This window comes from Cryptomeria japonica, unplaced genomic scaffold (assembly GCF_030272615.1).
Source record: "Cryptomeria japonica unplaced genomic scaffold, Sugi_1.0 HiC_scaffold_17, whole genome shotgun sequence".
Taxonomy (NCBI): domain Eukaryota; kingdom Viridiplantae; phylum Streptophyta; class Pinopsida; order Cupressales; family Cupressaceae; genus Cryptomeria; species Cryptomeria japonica.
Window position 1 is genome coordinate 1512942 of NW_026728839.1, and position 23509 is coordinate 1536450.

Here is a 23509-nt window from a genome sequence, read left to right on the forward strand (position 1 = left end):
TCCCAATATAAGAAAGAAAGTTTGTTTATTGGAGGGGATTTCAATGTTGTCAGATGCTAGAAAAACAAAAGAGGTGGTCTTATTAGGCTTGAAAAATCTCAACAAGAGTTTAATGATTGGATTGATAGAAATGGAATCCTTTAAGTGGATTCAGGGGACAACACTCTCACTTGGAACAACAAGAGATTAGGTTTCAGCAATATTGTTTTACCGTGCTCCGGGTTAGATCACTATCCGCTTCTGTTAAACTTTTAGAGAGCCTCCAACTTGTCAAAATCTCCATTTAGTTCTGAGAATGTTGATGAAGGATCCAAATTTCCTTTCTCTTATAGATCAATGGTGGAAAGAAGGCTCTTTTGAAGGCTCTAAACTCTATTGCTTTGTTTCAAAACTGAAATATGTAAAGAGGAAGTTGCTGGAATGGAATGTTGCACATTTCAAAAACATATTTGAGTCAAAAAGGAATCCCAACTAGAGGAATTGAATGAAAAAAATTATCAAGAAGAATTCTTAAAAGAAAAAGAGTTATTAGCAGAGTACGAAGACATCCTTTCTAAAGAAGAAATCTCTTGGAAACAAAATTCAAGGGAGGTTTGGCTTCAGGCTAGGCATAAGAATACTAAATTTTTCATAATGTCACTAAGCAAAGAAGAAATCTAAATAGAATATCTAGAATAGAAGATCAAGGAAATCAACTCATTGAGGATCCACAGGCTATCCAAAATGAAATCATACAATTCTTCTCCAACTTGCTAAATAATGTCCAAGAGTCATATTTAAGAGAACAAAATAAACTTCTTTTAGTCATTCCCAAAATTATCACAAATGAGCAAAATAAGCAATTGAATGAAAGTTTTTCAATGGAAGAAGTCCTTATGACTCTCAATCAGCTTCCTTCTGATAAAGCTCTTGGGCCAGATGGATTCCCTACTGTTTGTTTCAAAAAGTTTTGGCATATAATAGGGACAGACTTGGTGGAGGCCCTAAAGTCCTCAAGAAAATCTAGAAATATACTCAAAGAAATCAACAACACCTTCATTCCCTTGATTCCGAAGAAAGAGAAAGTTGTTAGGCTAGGGGATTTTAGACCAATCTCCCTCTGCAAATCAATCTACAAAATACTCTCCAAGGTAATTACCAATAGACTCAAACCTCTCATAGACAACATTATCTCAGAAGAACAAATAGGTTTTGTGAAAGGGAGATCAATTTTAGATGGGGTGATTGTTGCTCAAGAGGCCATTCATACTCTTCAAAACATAAATAAACCTGGGATGATCATAAATCGGATATATCAAAGGCATATGATAATGTTGATTGACGTTTTTTATGCAAGATAATGCAAGCCTTTGGTTTCAACAATCAATGGATTAATTGGGTTTTTGAATGCATCTTTACGCCAAAATTTTCAATTCTCATAAATGGAAAACCTGAAGGATATTTCTCATCCTCTGAAGATATCAAACAGGGAGATCCAATGTCTCCATTTCTTCTCATTTTAATGGCAGAAGCTTTGGGTAGAGCTATTAAAGATACATGAAACAAGAATTTAATATAAGGCATTAAGACTACAAGGAACTTCATTGCTACACATCAATAGCTTGCAAATGATAATTTGTTGCTAGGGGCAGCCAAGCCTAGAGAAGTAGCACAATTCCAAAGCCTCCTAATTTCTTGTGGAAAAGCCATGGGCTAGATTATTAATAGGGAGAAATCAGAGATATTTTTCTTTTGACCCCCCAAACTACAGAAAGAAGAATCTTGAATATTCTTAATTGTAAGAAAGGCATTCTACCTTACATATATTTGGAAATACCAATAGACAAAGGTATAAGGAACTCTTGAAATTGTGGCACCCTTTGAAATCCAGAATGGAACAAAGTATCAATTCACGGAAAGGCAAATGACTCTCATTGGCTGGTAGATTGGTCATGTTGCAGGTGGTTATTTCAGCACTCCCCATTTATCTTTTGTCTTATCTAGATTTAACAACAGGGATGAATGATTTTATCATTCAGAAAATGAGAAATTTCTTCCGGTAAAATTCAGAGGAGAGGCATAGAATTGCTTTTAATTGCTTGGGACAAAATTTCTATTCCAAAGCCTATAGGAGATTTAGGGATTCACAATCAATTCCTTCAAAATCAAGAATTGGGAGCCAAGCTTGTTTGGAAAATGACAAAGGATCCAAAAGCAAGATGGGTGAGACCAATGCAAGCTAAATATATTGCGGATGGAGAACCAAATAACTTCACGAGAGTGAGTAACCTGCCTAAGGGATCTAGGATTTGGAACTTTATGCTCAAGTGCAGAATTCTAGTGGTAGATCATATCTCTTGGGATGTTCATGACATGTCTTCATGCCTATTCTGGGAAGATTCCTAGGGTGGCTATCCAAGTTTAGATAGCTTAATATCAATTCAAAACACAAGAACTTGGCTAAAACAAAATTGGGGCATCCACATCAGAGATTATTTAGTATTATCAGAGGAGGAATCCACCTTTGGATGGTCTTGGAAGAGCTTTGAGGGCCAAGCTTGTTTGAAAAATGATAAAGGATCCAAAAGCTAGATGGGTGAGACTAATGCAAGCTAAATATATTGTGGATGGAGAACTAAATAACTTCATGAGAGTGAGTAAGCTGCCTAAGGGATCTAGGATTTGGAATTTTATGCTTAAGTGCAAGTTTCTAGTGGCAGATCATATCTCTTGGGACGTTCATGATATGTCTTCATGCCTATTCTAAGACGATTCCTGGGGTGGCTATCCAAGTTTAGATAGCTTAATATCAATTCAAAACACAAGAACTTGGCTAAAACAAAATTGGGGCATCCATGTCAAAGAACTTGGCTGAACATAGTGATTTAGGAATTCCTCTAAAGCTTTTTTAGAGCAGTAAACTTATTCCGAAATCTAGGATTTTTGCTTGGTTAGTAACTCAAAAGAAAATATTAACTGCTGAGAAATTCAAGAGAATGGGCTTTAAGAGACCTTCTAGATGTATTCATTGCAAATCATAAGAGGAGACAGTTGATCATCTCCTTCTCAACTGCCCTTTTTAAGCCAAGTATTGGAGATGGTTATGTGCCAAGCTAGGGTGGATCATTGCCCTTCCCAATGATATTGTCTCCCTCTTCCAAGAATGGCCAATTAGACCAAATGATGGCTTACTTAGCCTTTTATGGGAAATTAGTCCTTCTAGCCTAATATGAGAAATTTGGAAATAGCGTAACAGGAGAATCTTTGACAACAAAGCAAGAAAGTTAGAATCAGTGCTCAATTCCATTGAAAGTTCAATTGAGGAGAATATTAATTGTAAGTTAGCTCTCAATCTTAACTCCAAAAAAGATTTTGTAGATTAGGATGGCAGAACTAGATTTAGATGGGATGGCATTAAAGTGCCTCCAATTATGAGCAAGAAGGATCTTGAAAGAACCTATGTTGTTTGGATGTAGGTCTACTCAATACCAGGTTGGAAGTTGAGGGTACATGGTTCCAATCTTAATTAATTTGACAGGTTACATTTCATCTTCTACTTGAATAATGTCAGGAGAATTTTAGAGATCCGAGATCATTGGCGGTGATCAGATTATTTATCCTTATCTAGCTCTAACTTGAAAAATCCTAGCTAAATTCCAATTTAAAAGTGGCAAATGCTTATATTTGTAGACACCCAGTGGCTTCGAACTTACTCAACCTTAAAAACATCACTCAAGCAGTTTTCAGTTGGCACGTTGGTTGTTCGCTAAAATCTTGAGCAATCTAAGCAAGTATCTCAAAGCTCGAGAAAATTAGTTGCATCCAACAATAAGCCAATAATATCGACCACTTGGCATAAAATATGTATAATGCTACTGCAGACTGATGGGTATTAAAAATGGTTTCATTATTGTGCTAGGTTTTTTCGGGGTGATGGATGATAATAAATGAGGGTAGCTATCTCATAATTTGATTTCAATTTAGCTCGTCTTTTCCATCTCCTCTCCTGCAGTCATGCTTTCTTATTTCACACGTCCGGTCTGTTCTTGGATGAGCGATAAATTTTTTGCCTCAGTAACTGATAATGGCGAGCTCCTCTAAATTCATTATTAGGGCATTCCTGAATCCAGTCTCTTGCTTCGGAGTAGACACTCTCGTCTCTCTAGCTAGCCCCAACAAACAATTGTCCTTCAAGGAAGTCACAGATCAGAGACTGAAATGGATTCTCCAAAACACCGATTCTCTGCTTATTTTGGCGGTTAAAATGATACTTGGACGGGGTCATTTGGACATAAAAGAATTCTATAGGGATAACACTCAAATTTCCTCAAGATTTGTGGCCTCTCTATTGGATAATGATGTCCCCAAGCAAGAAGTTAAAGAATTGGTAACCCATCTCTTCGAACCGGACCTATTGATTGGCATAGAAAAAGTCTTAAAGTATGCACTTCATGGGATTGGATTACCACAACCAAGAAACCTAGACTCAGTTACAGACCCGGGTGATGCAATTACCTTCTACCCTTTTCTTCTGGATATCAAGGGTCCAACCCTAATGAGGCATAGGGTCGTGGTTGATGCGGCATATAGATTTCTAAAATGGAAATTTTCTTCAGATTATGTCAAAGATTTGGAAAGGGAGGAAGAATTTCAAGATTTTGCCATTTTAAATGGCTTCCACATCCCCAAAGGAAAAATGGATATGAAACAACTGGCTCTCAGACAACCCATGGATGCGGTCGACATCACGATCGAGGAAGGAGTCGGGGTCATGGTCAATGAAGGGGTCAGGGTCGTGGTTGAGGAAGGGGGTGACTTTGAAATGAGAAAATGAAAGACAAGTTTTTTGCTTTTTGATTCTGATTTTTTAATTCTCTTCAAGAAAAACATGTATGAAATTGTAAAGAGGAAAATTTCAGACTATTGTGGTAGATAGGATGCTTCTCAACTTTCTCGTTATTTTTGTGGGACAGAATAGTTTTAACCAGGGAGAATGATCTTTTTTGAATTTTTGGTTTCAAGGAAGGCTCAGAAGGGAAGAAAAGACTGATATTTTCCATTTAAATTTGATCTTTAAACTTAATACAAACTTTTTTGCCTCTGTCGTTTAATGACCAAAAAAAAAAACAAATAATAGAAAGGTTAAAAATACTTGAGCTGTGAATTTACAGCTAGATAAAATAATCTTAACTATAATAATAGTAATAATAAACTTAATTTTTAGCTTAGTTTATTATTATTATTATTATTATTATTATTATTATTATTATATTAATTATAAGTCTCCTTAATAAGATATTCTTAATAATTACATTATAATATAAAAGATATAATGAAAATATAAGTCCAATCTTAATTTAATTAAAAGATTTATATAATTATAATTTATAACTATAATAATAAGCTTAATCTTAAACTTATTTTTTAATTATTATTCAAAGATTACATTATTTTAATTATATTTATGTAATATTAAGCTGTGTTTGCTTTTTCACATGCTTTTACTCTTGTTTTATGATGTCCTTACATGCATCCAACTGCAATTAACATGTGTGACTACAAATTATGTCCTTTGGTGGGTGAAATAGGATTTTGCTGGAAGTTATTGCAGGAGTGTTAAAAGTAGAATCTGTTGTTGAAGAGTAGTGAGTAGTCTCCCTCTTGTTCATGGATCACTTGTGATCCAAGGGAACAATACTAAATCTTTAATAAGTTTGTAGTTCAGTTTCAAAATTTTCATTGTACTCTTTCAAGAACAAATAAGTGCATAATAAATTTGAAACGAGCCAATTCACAAATTGTAAAATTGGGATTTAATGACATAGTACTCTAGAGGTTACTCTTACCTGAAAAAGTCACTGAGCTTAGAATCTTATGATCTTAGTGATTGTAGTGTTTGAAAGGGATCTCAGGGCAAGAAAAGGTTGCTCCACTTGTTCAAGTTATAATCAAATATAGAAGAGCCTCACAAATTTTGTTAGAAGAAAAACTTGTTCAAAGTAAAAAGCCACCAAAGGAGATAAAGTTGCCTCTATTGGAGAAGATTTACAAGTAAAAATCTGCCATTGCTGAAGGAGATCAAGGGCTTGCGAAATCCACTAGAAACAAGATCACAGGTTAGAGAGGAGACACCTGTAAGATGAAATTCCCCTACCACTGGAAAGGAAAATCACAGCTATCAAAGAAATAGAATGGCATGCCACTAAAGACAAAAAGATTGAGGTTGCGTTGCCATGCATTTCACTTTGACTTCTACATGCAGTTCTCAATATTTAGATAGTTTATGTTTAGAGATATTTTACATGTTTATTTTATAGTTTCAAAGAGTTGTTTGAAGATTACTTGAAATGCATGATAGGTGCGTGAACCAAAAAAAATCTAGTTCTAGTCTATTTTTAGGGTTCATTATCTCTATACAGAGATCCCCTAGTACTGATTGTGTAAGTTTGTAATACAAAGAAAATACCTCACTATGTAATCTATTGAATTGAACTAATTGAGACACAATGTAATCCATTGAATTGAATTAAGGAATTTGTGTTAAAATAGTTGTGTTTCTTATTGTATTTATTTTGTGCATTTTAAGAAACTACAATTGATATTAGAGCACGAAAAAAATTGTGGAAATCAAATTGTTAGAATAGTTTGAAGGAAATTTCTAAAGAGATTGAAGCTGCTAACCACAAGCTAAAGGAAAGTGGTGAGCGAAAGATTCTCAGGCATATTAAAGAATATCTATGAAAGGAAACCACAACCTTATATTCTTTTCAATGCAATTTTTACTTAAATTTTACAATTTTAAATCTTATAATCAAATTACAATACAACTCCTATCAATATTATGTGTTAAAATAATATATAAAACATATATAAATTTTCATTATTAGAATTAATATTAAATTTGATATAAAATTTTAAATATAATCTAATAGTAAATTAGTTTCTTTATAACTATCTTATACTATCCATTCAGATAAAAAGACCGGTAAAGAAATGATATATACATTTTAAGTTTGACTATTGGACTCTCATTTTGATTCTAATTTTTATTACTTCCCAATTTAAAATAAAAATATAAGTCATACTTAAAAATCATATTTGAGTGGAGAGACGTGTCATTCATTATCCAGCGGCAGCCATTGAAATAAAAAAAAAAATCAAAGGATATAGAAAAGAACGTATAAAGTGAGGTTCATTACTTACCCTTGGGTTATATCCATGGACCAGCCTGAGTTGGAACAGATCTGGAGAAGGGCATCCTTCCATTCGTCAATCTCTTCTCTTGAATATCTATCTGGATGGGCATAATATCTGAGAAATGCTTGCTCATACGGACTGTACTCCTTTAGAGGATATCCAACATAAGTTGGATCCACATGGTAAAACAGGGGAATAATCAAACCAGGGGTCCTCAACATTTCAGCGGCCTCCTTGAGACACCAAGCCGAGTCCGCATAGCCTTGGGAAAATATAGGAATGCGTACGGCACTGCTCTCGATTTCTTTTTCCAAGCTTAGTGAATTTATTTCCCCCCTTTCCAATTTCTCGCTGTGCCTAAAGACATTGAGTCCTGCTGCTAAAAGAGCTTCAAAAAGATGATCAACCAGAGTGTTTCTGACATCTGGTCCCCTGAAACTCAGAAACACATGATACCTCTTATCTGTTTGGAAGGCAAGTTCAGTGGTGGGAGGCATGCACTTTTCAGTAGCAAACATTGATGATCCACTAGAAGTAGATGTAGACGGTGCTAATTCTTCAACCCTCCCAGGTCTACACCCTCTCAAATCTAAGTGCTGCAACTGTGGCAGGTCTTCAATTGTCTCGTAGAGATTATTTGATTTATCACACCATCCCAAGTCTAAGTGCTGCATGTTGCCAATGGTATGAGGGAGTTTCTTTAGACTACTACACCCTCTCAAATTTAAGTGTTGCAGCCGTGACAGGTTGCCAAGGGTATCAGGGATATAATTTAACCTATCACAATATCCCAAGTCTAAGTGCCGCAGCTGTGACAGGTTGCCAATACTATCAGGGAGATTTTCTAGGTTTTTACACCTTTTCAAATCCAAGTGCTCTAGCTGTGCCAGGTTGCCAATGGTATAAGGGAGCTTATTTAAACTTTTACACCCTCTCAATTCCAAATGTCGTAACTGTGAGAGTTTGTCAATAGTATCAGGAAGGTTATTTAAATTTCTACACCCTTTTATCTCCAAGTGTTGTAGTTCTATATCAGCAAGTAAAAATAGAGAAGAGGCAGAAAGACTTTCAACGCCATTACAGACTATTACTTGCAGAGTCTTCAATTGCTTAAGGTTATCCAGAAGACTGGAGTGATCTGGCCTCTTTGTTGCTCTATTCTTTCCATTTGCAAAGGTACAATCTTCCAATCTTAACCATATCAAACCTCGAGGAAGCATGGCCAGCATGTCTTCTAGCGTGCCTTTAATGAATAAAGCGTGCAAATGAAGATAGTGAAGACCATGTTTGCACAACATTTTAAGCCCTTGTGGATTGCCTCCGTTGAGCCGAAGGCGAGAAAAATTGAAGTTGGATATGGTGTTCATTTGGGCAGCCTTCCATAGTCGGATACCTTGTTTTTCAGCAACGGTTCGTCCCATATCTCGCAAATGGTCATCCATCTCAAACACACCTTCTTTATCAATTTTTATCAGTAACTTCATCGAAAGATTACATATGGCAGTGTCTACCATCTCATATAAGGATTTCCAGAAAGCAATTGGAAATATTTTATGCTCACCAATGAAAAAGCAAGCAATATCAACAAATATTTCTTTTTCAACATCATTGAGACCACTATAACTGCTGTATAGTGTGTTGTGAATTTCGATGTTGTGAGTAATGTTGCGAAGAGTTTTTTCCCAGCAATCTGAGTCATTCTGTTCATCATGTAAGAAAGATCCGATCACTTCCAAAGAAAGAGGATGACCCTTACAAGCTTCCACTATTTTATTGGACGATTTTTCGTGTTCAGGACTTGGAGATTTCCTGCTAAAAGCATTCCAACTGAATAACTCGAGAGCATCATTTATCTCTAATGTACTCATCTCGTGGATGCACTCCACCAGAGCAACATTGAGAATGTGTTTGTCCCTGGAAGTTATAATGACTCTGCTTCCCGGGGCCAGCCAATCCCCAATCAAAGCATCCAATTGTACGACAGCATCCACATCATCCAGGATAAGCAGAACACGCTTTTCTCCCAAACGCTCTCTCAGCAAAGAAATGCCCTTAGAAGTACTCTGAACTTTTCCATTATATTCGGTCAAATCATGAAGAATTCGTTTCTGCAATTTTGTAAGGTCTGTGGAGGTACGGATATTAGGTACAAAAGAAGCAGCTTCAAAATCATCATAAATATCGTTGAACACGGCCTTGGTAACTGTGGTCTTGCCCGCACCACCAATACCCCATATTCCAACTTTAATAACCCCGTCTACTGAACTGAGATTTAATTTCTGAAAGAGAGAGTTCTTCATGGTGTCCAATCCCACTGGATGCTGGGCAACTTGTAACGGCCTTCTATCGAACGTTTTATTCAGTTTGTTCACAATCTCCTTTATTAGCCGAGCTTCTGAGCTGCAATATCAGAGTACGTCAATAGAGCACTACATATTATCGCCGTTTGCACATTTACAAAGAGTATTAAGAAAGTTAGTAAAAGTCAAAGGAGAAAGTTGGAAAAGTGAACACTTCTTTTGTCACTAAAATAATGAGTTATATTTATAAAAGGTTTGGGTCGATAAAGCAGTTCAGCATTTTATGGAAGCTTTTAAATTTTAATTAATTCATAAAAACTAAAAGCTTACCAGTCCAATAGTCAATAAAAATACCTTCACAAATATCAAATTTAAAAAATCTTTATCTTTATCATAGATTAATAAATAATAATAGAAAGTCGTAATTTAGATTTATTTTTTTTAAATGTAAATTTAATTTTTTTATTTAATAAATAATAATAATAGAAAGTTTCTTTTTAATTTAGACTATAGTTTTAACTTACTTTTAAATTATTCATGATAATAATATTAATAATAGAAAGTTGCTTTTTAATTTAGATTTTAGTGTATAACTTATTTTTAAAAATTTAAATGGTTTAAATTTTATTTATTAATATAAACTAAATAATTATATTAAACTTTTTATAAATAAAAGAGTTGAATGATGATGTTACTTTAAATAATTTAAAATTAAATTATAATTTTAATATTTCAATTATTTAAAAAGACTATTTAATATATAAATATTATTTAGCAGATATAAGGTTCAAAATGGTACCCATGATCTATATGAAGATTGTGGGGTAGCAATGCCTATTTACAAGAAAATAAAAAAATTAGGAATGTAAATAAATAAATAAATGAGGACCATTCTTTGTTAACTTGTTAACTTCTTACAATGCTGAGAATGAGAATGTGATGTATTCAAGAATTAAATCTAAAGACCCAAAGAAGGCACGCATGCAACACTAAATTGTGAATCCATAATGCCGGATTTAATGCACAGTTGATAAGGATTTATAGATTCTATTTAAATACAATCCTTATGTACAATTACTTAAATGTGTCTAGAGAAATCTTTATAGTTGAACCCTGTCTATTCACTTAATAGAAACTACTTTAATAATAGATTAATATTATTATTGGAGTTCAATTATAGTTTGATGAAATTGTTTTGGATGATAAGTTTGTTTCCCCAATGTGCTAATGGGGCTTCTCTTTTTGTAGTGGAGTTGTAGTTTGTTAATAATTTATGCCCATTAAAGATGATCCATGGAGAGAACACAAAAATTCCACATTTTTGCATAAAATAAAGGATGCATATTTTAGGCACTTTTCAGATAGTTCATATGAAAAATAAAATAAAATTAAAATGTCATTAATGGTCTATTGAGGATCTAATCAAATTAATTGTAAATCAAAATAGTATTCTACTTACAATTCAACAAGCCTTATATGATTGATACTTCTTACATATTAATTTAAAATGAAGGTGAAGGCAAGGATGCATGATTATTATAATAAAATTTATCTAATCTTTTTAAAAGAAAATTATAAAGGTTAACATAAAACATAATAAATCTATTCTTAATTCTAAAATCAGCACTAACAATATAAAAGACTATACTTATTTTAATAATAATTATATTAAAATCCTATACTTATTTTAATAATAATTATATTAAAATCCTTTCCCTAATTTCACTTCTCAAATTAATAGTAATCTTAATTGTAACCCTAACCCTAGATATAAATAAAACTAATTTCAACCCTAAACTTGAATCTAAAATTAACAATAGTAATTCTAATTGAAACACAAACCCTATTACACTAACTTAAATTAAAATGAACCTTAACCCCAACCTTAATTCTAAAATTAATACTAATTATAAAATGAAACCGTAACCTTGATACTAAGACTAACACTTGATTCTAATTATAATACTAACCCTAATTCCAAAATTAACTCCAATTCTAAAAAATAAAAGTATAGTAAAATCTTGGAATTTAAATAAGTTTAATATTAAGGTTCAATTATGATGATAGGAGAAATATTTGATCTAGTGTTAAATTAAGGTTAGAGTTCAACTAAGGTTAGGATTAAGAATATGGTTAGGGTTAAATGATAATGATGATAGTAATGCTATTTTATTTTGAATTTAAAAAATTATATAAAAAACACTTTAATATTATAAAAGATAAAATTATTGTTATTTACTTCTTTAGTGAAACCAAGTTAAAAGAAGAAGTCATATGTAAAAATCCATAATGTTTAAAAAACTAAAAGAGAAATGTAATAATTTTATTTAAATGAGTGTCAAAATAGAATTAAGTTAAATAAGTAATTATAAAAATAAAATTAATTTAATTCTTTATATAAGGTGTAATGGTTTGGAAGACACCCCTTATTATATTATATCAAGATTTTAGCTTAAAAGTTTAAACCCCCTACCTAATCTCAAGTATTATCATAGACTTAGTTGAAACCCCATACCTAACCCTAAACATTTAATCTAATCATAATTGAACCTAACCATAAATATATATTATACAATTAATAATTTTGCTTATATATATATATATATATATATATATATATCTGTGTGTGTGTGTGTGTGTATGTGAAATTATATATATATATATATATATATAATACTGACATAGGGCTATGACCTTTTTTGATATACACGTAAAAATGATACTTAAGACAGTAAAATACATGTAAAATGTAGGACATCTTCCGGATGGATATGATGTATATGTTTTGAACTATTTTAATATAATTTATATGTAATTAAGACCTAATTGTGACTTAATTAAGACTTAGTGATGGTGCCAACGATAATGACTTCTTCTATCTATAATGAGCCTTGAATGAAGGAACAACGTCCTTTTTTGTTACATTTTGATTGTAGCTACAATTGTATTTTTATGAAGTAACGATATAATTATGATTATAATTTAATAACACTGGAGATTTGGTAAACTTAGGATTACAATTTAGTAATGCCTACATTTCAATTTCAATTTCAATTTCAATTTATCTTTATTAAATTTGTATATAATTAAGGAAAATTAAATATATCTAACTAAGCAAAATTAAACTATATATAACTAAGCAAAATTAAACATACATACATACATATATACATACATATATACATATATATATATGTATATATACATATATATACATATATACATATATATACATATATATACATATATATAAAACTAAGCAAAATTAACACTAATCCTAATCAAATCATTTCTTGAACATAAAACTTGACCATAAACCAACCTTAACCCTAACTTTAGTTTTACTCTGACCATAATTTAACACTAAATCAAATATTTCTCCTACCACCAATATTGAATCTTAATATTTAACTTATTTAAACTCAAAGATTTTAATATATTTTTAATTTTTAGAATTAGAGTTAATTTTAAACCTAATCAAACCCTAACCCTAAAGCAACTTTAACCAAAACCCTAATTGAATCATATCCCAAACCCTAATTATAATTGAACTCTAATCCCAATTAAACCCTAATTTTAAACTAATTAAATCATAACCCTAAATCTATCCCTGGTTGTACTTTTAATCCCAACACTAACTATAGTTAAATCCCTACCATAATCAAACCCTTACCATAATTGAAACATAACTCTAATCAACTATAACCTTAACCGTACCTCATAGATTTCTCTCTAATTAAATCCAAGATTTATTATACAACCCCAAACCTAACACCATGCTTTATCCTTAAACCCTAACTCAATTTTAATTCTAACACTAACTCTAACCTTAATTGAATCCTAATTGAATTTTAATACAAACCTTAATTCTAATTGAACCCTAACCTTAACACTAATTTTAAAATCTCAAGTATTATACAAAAATAATAACCCTAATTTTAGGCAACCCTTGACACTAATATAGCCTTAACCCTAATTGAACTCTTCATCCCAACCCTAACTATAATTGAACACTTACCATGATTGTAACCTAACTCTAATTAAATAAGCCTAACTCAAATATTTCCCTCTAATTGAACCCCAGTCTCGACCTAACCTTAACATTAACCCTAACTGTGCTTGAACCATAATGCTAATTGAATTATAACTCTTTTTTTTAACCCTACCCATAAATCAAATATTTTTCCTATAACCCTTATGAAACCCTAACCCCAACCCTCACAAAGTCTTATTTGTAACCCTATCCCTAAATGAACCCTACATCTAACACTAACTTAACCTTAAAACTAATTAAATCCTAACCCTAATTAAACCCTAACCATTCTTATATCATAACCCTAACCCTAATTGAACATTAATCTTAAGTTTTATTAAACCGTAAATCCTACCTTATATATATTTAATTATATATATAGAATAAGCTGAGAGATATCCTTTTGGAGGCCTATTGCACGAACCATATGCTCACTAAATTAAATTGAACCCTAACTCTAAACCTAATTGAACAAAAAATGAAATTGAACCAAAACCCTAGTCTTAATTAAATACTAACCAAGATTGAACCCAAATCCTAAACCAATTAAAACGTAACTCTAACACTAAACCAAATTGTACCCTAAACCTAAACTAAATTGAATCGTACCATTATAATTGGGCATTAAACCAAATTGAACCCTAACTATAAAACTAATTAAGTAGTAAATCAAATTCAAACCTAAATTTTATCAAACCCTAATCCACAATAAATAAAAACCTAAATTAAACTATAACCTTTATAAAAACCTAACCAAAATTGAACCCTAACTGATGCAGAGAACTCCTTATAACTTGCCAAACACCTCAAAATGTATGACACTGACCCCTCAAGACAAGAATGGGATCCTATCAAGGCAAGTCTCTACAACATTAGTTCAATCTTCTCACCATCTTCAAGACTTATGCCTACTCAACAGGGGTATCTTGCTACAACACACTCCATGATACCTCCAAGGGTTACAAATCATTTGCACATGAGTTTTGGGTCATACAAGACTTCCCAAGGTCAGACAAAGCACCGATTGTAAGGGTTCATGCCTATTCCTTAAGAAATTCACCCAATTAGGCCTAGTTGCTTGTAGCCCTGTTTAGCGGGTAAAGGGATCTTAAGTTCATATTTTCCCAAACACCTTGGCGAACAAATTATGGATTCAAATACCTTTTGGAAGTTATGCAACTCCCCAAAAGGAAGGATCAGGGTCGAGAAAATAAAGGTCTTTGTCGACAAGATGTTGATTGTCCTAAAGGGCTAATTAGGACTCTTTTGTGAAGCAACTATACTCAAATTAATGAACCGGCCAATTAAAATCCCATGGGCATGTGGGGAACCATAAACCATGAGGGATTCCAGGGTTGCACGTCTGGAATCATCACCATTTGCACACAAAGGCTAATTAGTTGTTCAAGGTCTAGGTGGCCACATAGAGATGTCTACCTAGAGTCACTCCAAACACACTTCTCCCTTGCTCCTCATGCAAAACACTCTTGGAATCCTAGAATACATTGACCATACTTGCCTTTCAACAAATCCCATGAGTCTCAGATTGATAAATTTCAAGATATGACCATGGAGGAGGAAAAACCCAAGGTAAACCTTGGTTTTCTGGGTACCTACAATAAAACTTGACTATCAGGAGAAACACACACAGTTAAGTCTTCAAATAAAAACCAAAACCAAGTTAACTCTACACTCTATCAGATCCACATCATTGAGAATGGACCCCAATCCGTGCAGTACCAGACCACAGACCAAAACTCCAGAATTGCAGGAAAAATTCAGAATTTCATTAGTTTTTTGGCATCAAAACTCTTCTCCGTATAACTACTGCTTGGGAATTGGATCCACAAGGTGTAAATACTACTCCACAAATTCTCTCAACCGAAAACAAAGAGGTTAGAGCCGTTGGAGGAGTTTCAAATAACAAAATGCAAAAAGTGCATAAAAATTGCTCATGACAACTGCAAAACTTGTCAAAATGTCATCTTTTGCCTCCTAAAGCCTTGGGTCAAGTTCAACCCCTCCTAAAACATCTTAAAACACATAAAATCAACACATTTGATCCCCTATTGTCCAAAAGTCCTAATTGGCTCATAGAAATGCCAAAATAGGAGTTTGGCTCACAAGATGGGGTTCATTATTACAAAAACACAATGTATGATTGAAAACCTATACAAAACATTCTAAAGATGTATTTAATGTCTTAGCCTCCCTTCTCAAAGTTTGACTTATCATCATGAAGGGTTTGAAGGGTTTGATGGGGTGCTCCTGCACCACTAACCCTTACAAAACACCAAACCAAGTTGAACCATAACTCTAAACGTAATACAATGCTTAATTGAATCCTAACCCTATACCCAATTGAAGCAAAACATGAAACCAAATTGAATCCTAACCTGAAACCTAATTGAACAATAAACCAAAGTGACCTACCACAATACCAAATTGAACCCTAACCCTAGGTTTTACTAAATATAAATTGAATTTAATTCTAACCCTTAAAATTGAACCCTAGTCCTATGTTCACTAAATCTAATCAAACCCAAATTATAAATATAACTGAACTAAACCACAAACTTAATCTAGATATAATTGATGTTGAAGTTGTTAAGAGAAGAGATTAAAGAGGAATGTTGGAGCATAATAATCTCTTCCTCACCACATATGCAGACAGCTAAAATTGAATTGCAAAAAAACAATAGTTATTTCCACCTTTCTAGTTTGTTTCACACTCAAAAAATTGTAATTGTAAACCACCTCCATGTTTTCTTATTTACCTTTCACATCTCCAAGTTTGTCTCTCTCATTTCTTCAATTTGTTCACCTATTGTCCACATATGGCAAAAATAGTTATATTGTAAATTTCTTTCAGGTATTGTCTCCTCATAATTGGCATGAAGTCCTCTATAATGGAGATGCTATGCAATTGCTTTATGTTATCGATCAATAATTCCTAATTTCTTTATGTTATTTAATGTTATTTCTTCCGGTTAATAATTCCTAATTAATTTTTAAGTCATAGGATGATGAAAAGTTCTAGCAAGATTCTTCAACTCTAAATCAAGTTTAGTTTCTATTGAACCAATTATTCTTTTCTAAAAGTATTGTTCAGTAGAACGCACACTACCTACCTTTCAAACAACCATTTTCTTTATGAAAGAAGTAACAAAATAGATTGGTAGTCTAAAAACAATGAAAGTTTGAAATAGATATATGTACAATATATTTTCTACAATTCTAATCCAAGTGGGTTTTAGTGTGTTGGTGTAATTATTTATTCACCTTGGATATAATTACACTTTACTTAAGTTTACTTAGGTACATACATAATATTGTAGTTTGCATATGAGCCACTTATGGAGATGTGCATACATTGGGAGTGTATGTAGGAGAATTTCTACCTTTTATGGTGTGATCTTGTTGTTACTTTATCATATCCACTTATTGTGGGATGATAATTCCACCTTCGGTGGGTGATCCACCTCATGTAGAATATTTTACTATTTCTCCTACCTAGCCCTACCTACCCTTGCATCTCATTGAGCCACAAGTCATCATTGTGTGCTCTCTTGTCTCTTAGCCTTGCCTTTATAAGCAGGCTCATCATTCATTGTATGTAATTCTTGATGATCCAGTTGATCTCTTGTTGCATCTTGATAGGAATACAGTTTATTCTTGTCACATATTTTTTCTCTCTTGTCATTATGCTATCTGTTGGTCTCTTTGATCTTGGTTGCTTCAAGCATAATCTCACATGGTATTAGAGCGGTTGGAGTACCTTTGCATAGCCTTTGGAGAGATTTTATTGCATCCTTGAAAGAGGTTAAGAGGCATATCTGAGGAGTAGCATCTTATAGAGGCGTCCTAAACCAGATCTGACATCACCATTGCATTTAGGTGACCATTTCCATAAATTTTGACTATAAATTTGCCTATATTTGGTGAAAAGTCAATTTCATGCATTGAAGAAAAATTTTACGATAAATATTTTAAAAATAAATAAATAAATAATATTTGGTATTTTTTGATATAAAAAAAAAAAATATATATTTTTTAATATTCGCAGTTTTTTTATACATTGTAAAAGTTTTTTAATAAAATAAAAAAAAAGTATTATTATTCGGGGGGTTCCCCCCACCTGTTGACATCGTACATTGCACGCTTGTACTGCAAGGCCCCTGTATCTGTCAGTCAACCGCCACCTGTCCCTCCACTATCAGCCTCTTGTTCTAGCCTTTGTGCTACTATCGAGAGCCATGCTTGTCGACTTTGTTTGTCCGGTCTCTGTTCACTGACGAAAACTCACCACCAACCACTGTCCTCCCGACGTCGGTTCCCGCTGCTCCAGATCCCGACGACCTTGGAGCTCCTGCCAGCGACCTTGGTTCCTCCCGTCGGCTCACCGTCCTCCGACTTCTGTGTTGCTGCTACTGCTCCGGCCGCCTCCAATCCAGCTTTCGATGTTGTTTCGACCCCTAACAAGTCTAAACCATCGCTGTTGTCAACCTTTGTCGTTCCCAAACCTCTAGTAACTGTTCTCGCGTAGGTCTTTCTGCCAATAGTTTGCCCACACAGATGCACAATCATCTCGCCTTGCTGACTCAACCGACTCGACAACGCCAATTGGGCACCCAATCAACCCGCCATGTAGGTGTTGAGTCAGCTCAACCACCGACACGTGCCCTGCCACGTAGACATTTACGTCAGCTATCCACGTCATCGCCACGTCACCGTACAGATGACACATTCACAATTATGTCATCTGTACGAACCAGTTGTTGACTCCCACATCATTGCCACCTCATCATCCACGTCAACTATTTGTACCTACCACATCAATAGTTTGATAACATCTGCATTTTTGAAATAGAAATTTAACCCCCTCTCATTGAGCTTTTTAGTTTTGTAGTTTGACTTTGGAAGGCCATATGTTACTCATTTTTGCTCCTTTTTTGGTGCAATTTTTTTTTTTAAATGGGTTAATTTTTTGTGCACTTTCACGTGGTGGTGTTATTTTCTCATTTGGGTGGACAAATTTTTCAAAAAATTTAGTTTTTGATGACTGTACTTGTCCAATCCCCATTTCTGCAACTTCCGGGACTCCGTTTGGGCTCATACAAACTCCTTTTCAGGTGCCTTTTTTTTAAAAGTTGATTTTTTGTCTCCTTTCATAATCTGCTATTAGTTTATAGAGATTTTGGCTGGAAATTATACTTTCAACATATAGTCTTTTTTGGCCAATTTGGCACTTGTATTACATAGATCTATTTTTTTGGTCTTTTGCATTGTAGTTCTTAGCCTATTGCAGAAAGTTGTAAAACTAAATCAGAAGTCCACTTTGCCATTGTTTGCAAGTGGTCTATTGTACACGCACTATATAAAGTGTCAAAATCATCATTTTATTTTTTTTAAGGGGGGGAGTTATCTTTTGCTCTTGTTCTCTTGTGTTCTGTCAATTTGCTGCTATGGGTTCGCCTAAGTTCCTCTCTTAACTCCACATAATTATTCTACTTGGAAAATAGATGCATGGAGTAAACTAATGGAAAAAGGGTTAACTCATTACATTGATGGAACTATTGTTGCTCCCGTCGATCCTAAGGATGATCCCAATGGTCACTTAGATTGGCTCACTAAGAACATCATGACAATTAGTACCTTAAGAAAGTATGTATCAAAGGATCTCATCTTTCATATTGAAAAATATACCTTAATTAAGGATGCTTGGCAAAAGTTTCAAGACTTGTATGGACAAGTTGATGAGATTAGGAGATATCAAATTGGTAGTGATCTCACCATGTTAGATCCCAAAAAATTTGATACAATACAATATTATGTCACTAAGGCAAAAGAGTTGAGGGTCCAACTCAAGGATTATGGAATTGATAAAAAGGATACTCAATTGATCTTCAATTTGATGGGAAAGCTTCCACAAGAATATGCAACATTTTTTTCTAGTTTCCAAACCTATAGGATGACAATAGTTTCAAGCTACACAATACCTACATTTGATGTTTTCACTGACATGTTGCTGATCTCTTGGAGGTGTAGATGACAATGAGGATGTATTTCCCTCGTGGTCTATCTTATAGACTGCCTTAGCCCTCGTTTCCCAAGTCAGTCTTCATTATCCCATGACTCTGTCACTTTATCCGGTCAGTCCATTCTAGCCTCTCTTTCTTATCGAGAGATTGTCTGCAATCTTTTTAGACATTTTCATCCAATCTCTCGAGGGGGCATATCATTCCCATCTTGGGGCAACTTTTTATCAGTTCATCTTATCTTCTTTGAAACAACGCGACAAGCAGCATTGTCTCAAAGAGAGGCAAAATGTAGACACCTAAAATTGTCCAATCTAATTAAATAAATATTTTAATTTATTTAATTACTTTGTCCTAATTCTTCTATTAATTAAATAAATCTTTATTTATTTAATTAATTCATTTATCCTCTTCTAGCCTTATTTCTCATTTAAATAAATACATTTATTTATTTAAATTATCATTTTCCTAAATTAAATAAATATCTTATTTATTTAATTGATCCCACTTCTTCTATTAATTAAATAAATCTTTATTTATTTAATTAAGTCATTAACCTTTTCTACCCATGACACGTCATTCATCTCTTAATTCATACACTACCTACCCCTTTCATTATTTTATTATTTCTTTTACCTACCTTCTAATCATAGCCGACCTCCTTTTACACCTCTCAATCTTATCCCTCCATTTCATATAGTGTCTTCTATATAAGGAGATGCTTCCTTCATTATCAAACCCTAATCGTTCTATGCATTCTAATCATCTTTTATGCACTTGACTACACTACGATCCTACTAGCAACCACATTCCGTTCTTTGTTAAGCTCTTGTGCACATAAAATCTGAGAGCAAATATATCAAGCAAGATCAATGGAGATAGGAAGAATGGAGATCCAAACCCTATTGGACATGTGATGGTATAATCTTTGTGATTTCATTTGATTTGCATTGTCTTAGGTAATTTTCATATGTTATGGTGGATCTTTGTTGTTGTTAGGCTAGGGTTTTGTGGTTGAATTCATTTAGCCTTTCAATATCGTTATTCTTGTATCCATTTTCACCATATACACTGGGCCTCAACAAATTTTTCTTTAGCCTCAATTAATGAAATTTTGATCAAAGAATCATAATCCTTGGGAATAAAATTAATAATCTCCTCCAATTACCATATGAGCTTACACTCTCTTGAGCCTAGAATTCAAGTACCAACCGGTTCAAAACTTCAAAACTTTGTTTAATTAATTCTTTGTATTTTGACTCCTCCTTAGCCAACTCTTGGGTTGCCTGAGCTTAAAGAGTTGTTGCCGCCAAAATTTTCTCAGTCAGAGACATCTTGTGGTAGGGCTTGTCAAAACTGATAGAAAATTATGACAAATTTACTTTGGCTATGGTTGAAGTGTCAATTACCAAGCCGAAAGAGAGATTTGTCACAATTTCCTTACCCTTGTCTACCGGAGAGGTGTCCTTTGAATCCTTTATTTCTTGTGCACTGGTGGCTTCGCCACTTGGTGCCCTATCCATATCCTGAACATCCTCTGCAACTTTATTATCAGTACCCTCATCTACATTTGCCTCTGTACCCTCTACAATTTATACATTATCTATCGGGGTATCCTCTGCTGCAAAAGTTAACTCACTAGCTGGTACAATGGTAGTTGTTGGAGTGCTAACCAATTGCTCAATATTTATACTTTGTTGTTTTGAATCCATCGGTTTCTTATCTCCTGGTTACTGTATATTCTAAGATTGAACAAAACTGGGGCTCAATTCATATCCCAAACTTAAAACAGTTCCTACCCAAATGTCTATGGTTTCCTTCCAAATCTCCTCAAACCTTTCCAACATTAGGTTATTTATTTTGTGCTTTGGAATAAATTCGGATGAGCTGGTTTTATTGATTAAATCAACCATCTCTGAAGGGGTTATTGTTGGATACAGATTGACCAATTCTCTCTTTTATTTGTCCGTCCAGAGTCTGAGCATGTAATTTCCTAGCCTCTAGCTTATCATACAACTCCTTAGGCTAAAATTTCTCTAATTCAATCAATACTCTACTAAAAGAATCAAGATATAAAAGAATATCTTCCTCAATATTCTTTTTATCCTTCTCATCTAACTCATCAAAGAATGTAGAAATGTTGTCTAAGTTACCATCAATAATAATCTGATCAATTAAGTCTTGAGCATCCAATTTCTTCTTACCGGTTCTTCTCTTGGCTTTGGTTTGGGATGCTCATCAAATTTAGGCTTACATTTATGTACAATGGCAATGTTGGGTTTTTGAGGAAGCTCCTTAACAGGTTCTTTCTTTTGCTCTTCCTTCTTCTCCCTCACCACCCTTGCAAAAATGCCTTTCTTCTTCGGAACTTCCTTGATATCTTCATCTGATTTTGTTTCCTTAGAAGAAATTGTCATATATTGTCGGGTTGCCTTTTTTTTCTCTTTTTTGGCTCAGTCGGTTTAGGACTGGCAGGCTCAGCTGAAGATCCTTCTGGTTGCTTGGAAGTCTCAGTGGATACCAGGACCACATTGGGAGTGGCATGAGCTACCTTCCTGGCTTCCGTTTCTTCCTTCCTTTTTTGTTTCATCTCTTTTTTCCTCTAGGCTTCAAGAATTTTTACTTTTGTTCTACTTCTACCCTGTCATGCCCTTCACTTATTAGATTTTCAGCTGCAGCGTTAGTCATCTTCTTTTTGATAGCTGGTGCAACTTGTTCTTGGTGAACCTTTAGCCCTTTCTCTTGGGCTGTGCCAAATTTCTCCTCTTTTTCATCAACCAGTGCTTGCAATAAGTGTTGTACACATGCATCCAGTGTGGCCTCGTCCACCTGATAACCCATAGGCATGATCCAGATTATTCTAGGTTGGACTGCTTCCATCATGCATTCACCCTTATTAACCATAAAACATATTGTATATTTGTATTTCTCTACTATAGGCTTAGGATTTCTAGTTCTATCATCATTTCCTCTTGAAAATTTTTGAAAAATACCCTTAAATTAGTCTGTCTTAGTTTATCCTCTTGCCTATCCAAAATTTGGGCTATGTGGGTGGCTATCAAATGATCAAAAGCCCATTGAATCTTCCCATAACTATGAACAGTACCCAAAAAGTAGAATGCTAAACCGATAACAAAGGATCCATACCGGAAAGTGTTTTTCTTATCTTTCTTGATTTTATGGAGGTTTGGCATTAGCTCCATCAGCATCACACCACAGAGATCGTAGTGTACATCCTCCTTTACCATTTGGTGAGCAATCAAAATGTTGTTACTGAAGATAGAGTTCAACTAGTTAGACTGGTAAACATTGTAAACTAGTTAGACTGGTAAACATTGTAACCAATTATCATTGCGGAAAACTTAACATCAATTTCCCTCACATCATCAACCCTCATTGAACGACCCTCGAAAGTGGCATCGGTAAGTTTGCAGAGATCTATGTTAGAGAGCTTGCACCTAGGTCCGAGTACACCTCCAATCTTGTGCAGAGAGGTGATGTTCTTAATCACTTCCTTGATGATTTTGTAGGGCCGGTCCAACCAAATAAATTCTCGATATATACGACTCAGAATGTATCAGACCCATTCCACCTCATCACAAGTGAGAAAATCCATGAATTGGGTGAAACCATTCCTCTACAAGTGGGCAAATTTTGGGTTTCAGTTGGTTGTCCGTGATCAGATTCTCATTGAAGACACATGACAACTCATATCCTCTAATCTCCTCAATGTCGCAATGAATGTATGCCCTAATATTTTTGGTGTGAAGAACACCATGGCACACCTTCAAGAATGCTCCCAATAGTTCATCCAAAAGAGATTTGATTGGGTACTTCTTGAATGCAAGACGAAAGCGGTTCTTTATTTCCACCACCAAAGGAGTATCAACATTGGATGAAGAAGCCATGATAAGCAAATACTAAAACTAGGGTTTTTGCAAACGGAAAATAACTTAAGATAC

The 23509-nt window shown here is 34.0% G+C and overlaps 1 protein-coding gene across 2 annotated transcripts in view; it reads right to left on the reverse strand.

Annotated features, from left to right (window-relative positions):
- LOC131075882 (disease resistance protein RUN1) overlaps positions 1 to 23509 on the reverse strand; it is a 54396-nt gene that overhangs the window by 17927 nt on the left and 12960 nt on the right. For both annotated transcript variants that reach the window (XM_059214895.1, XM_058012815.2), the window contains exon 3: positions 7183 to 9576. In XM_059214895.1, the coding sequence (XP_059070878.1) occupies positions 7183 to 9576 (2394 nt within the window). The remainder of the gene's footprint in view (positions 1 to 7182; positions 9577 to 23509) is intronic.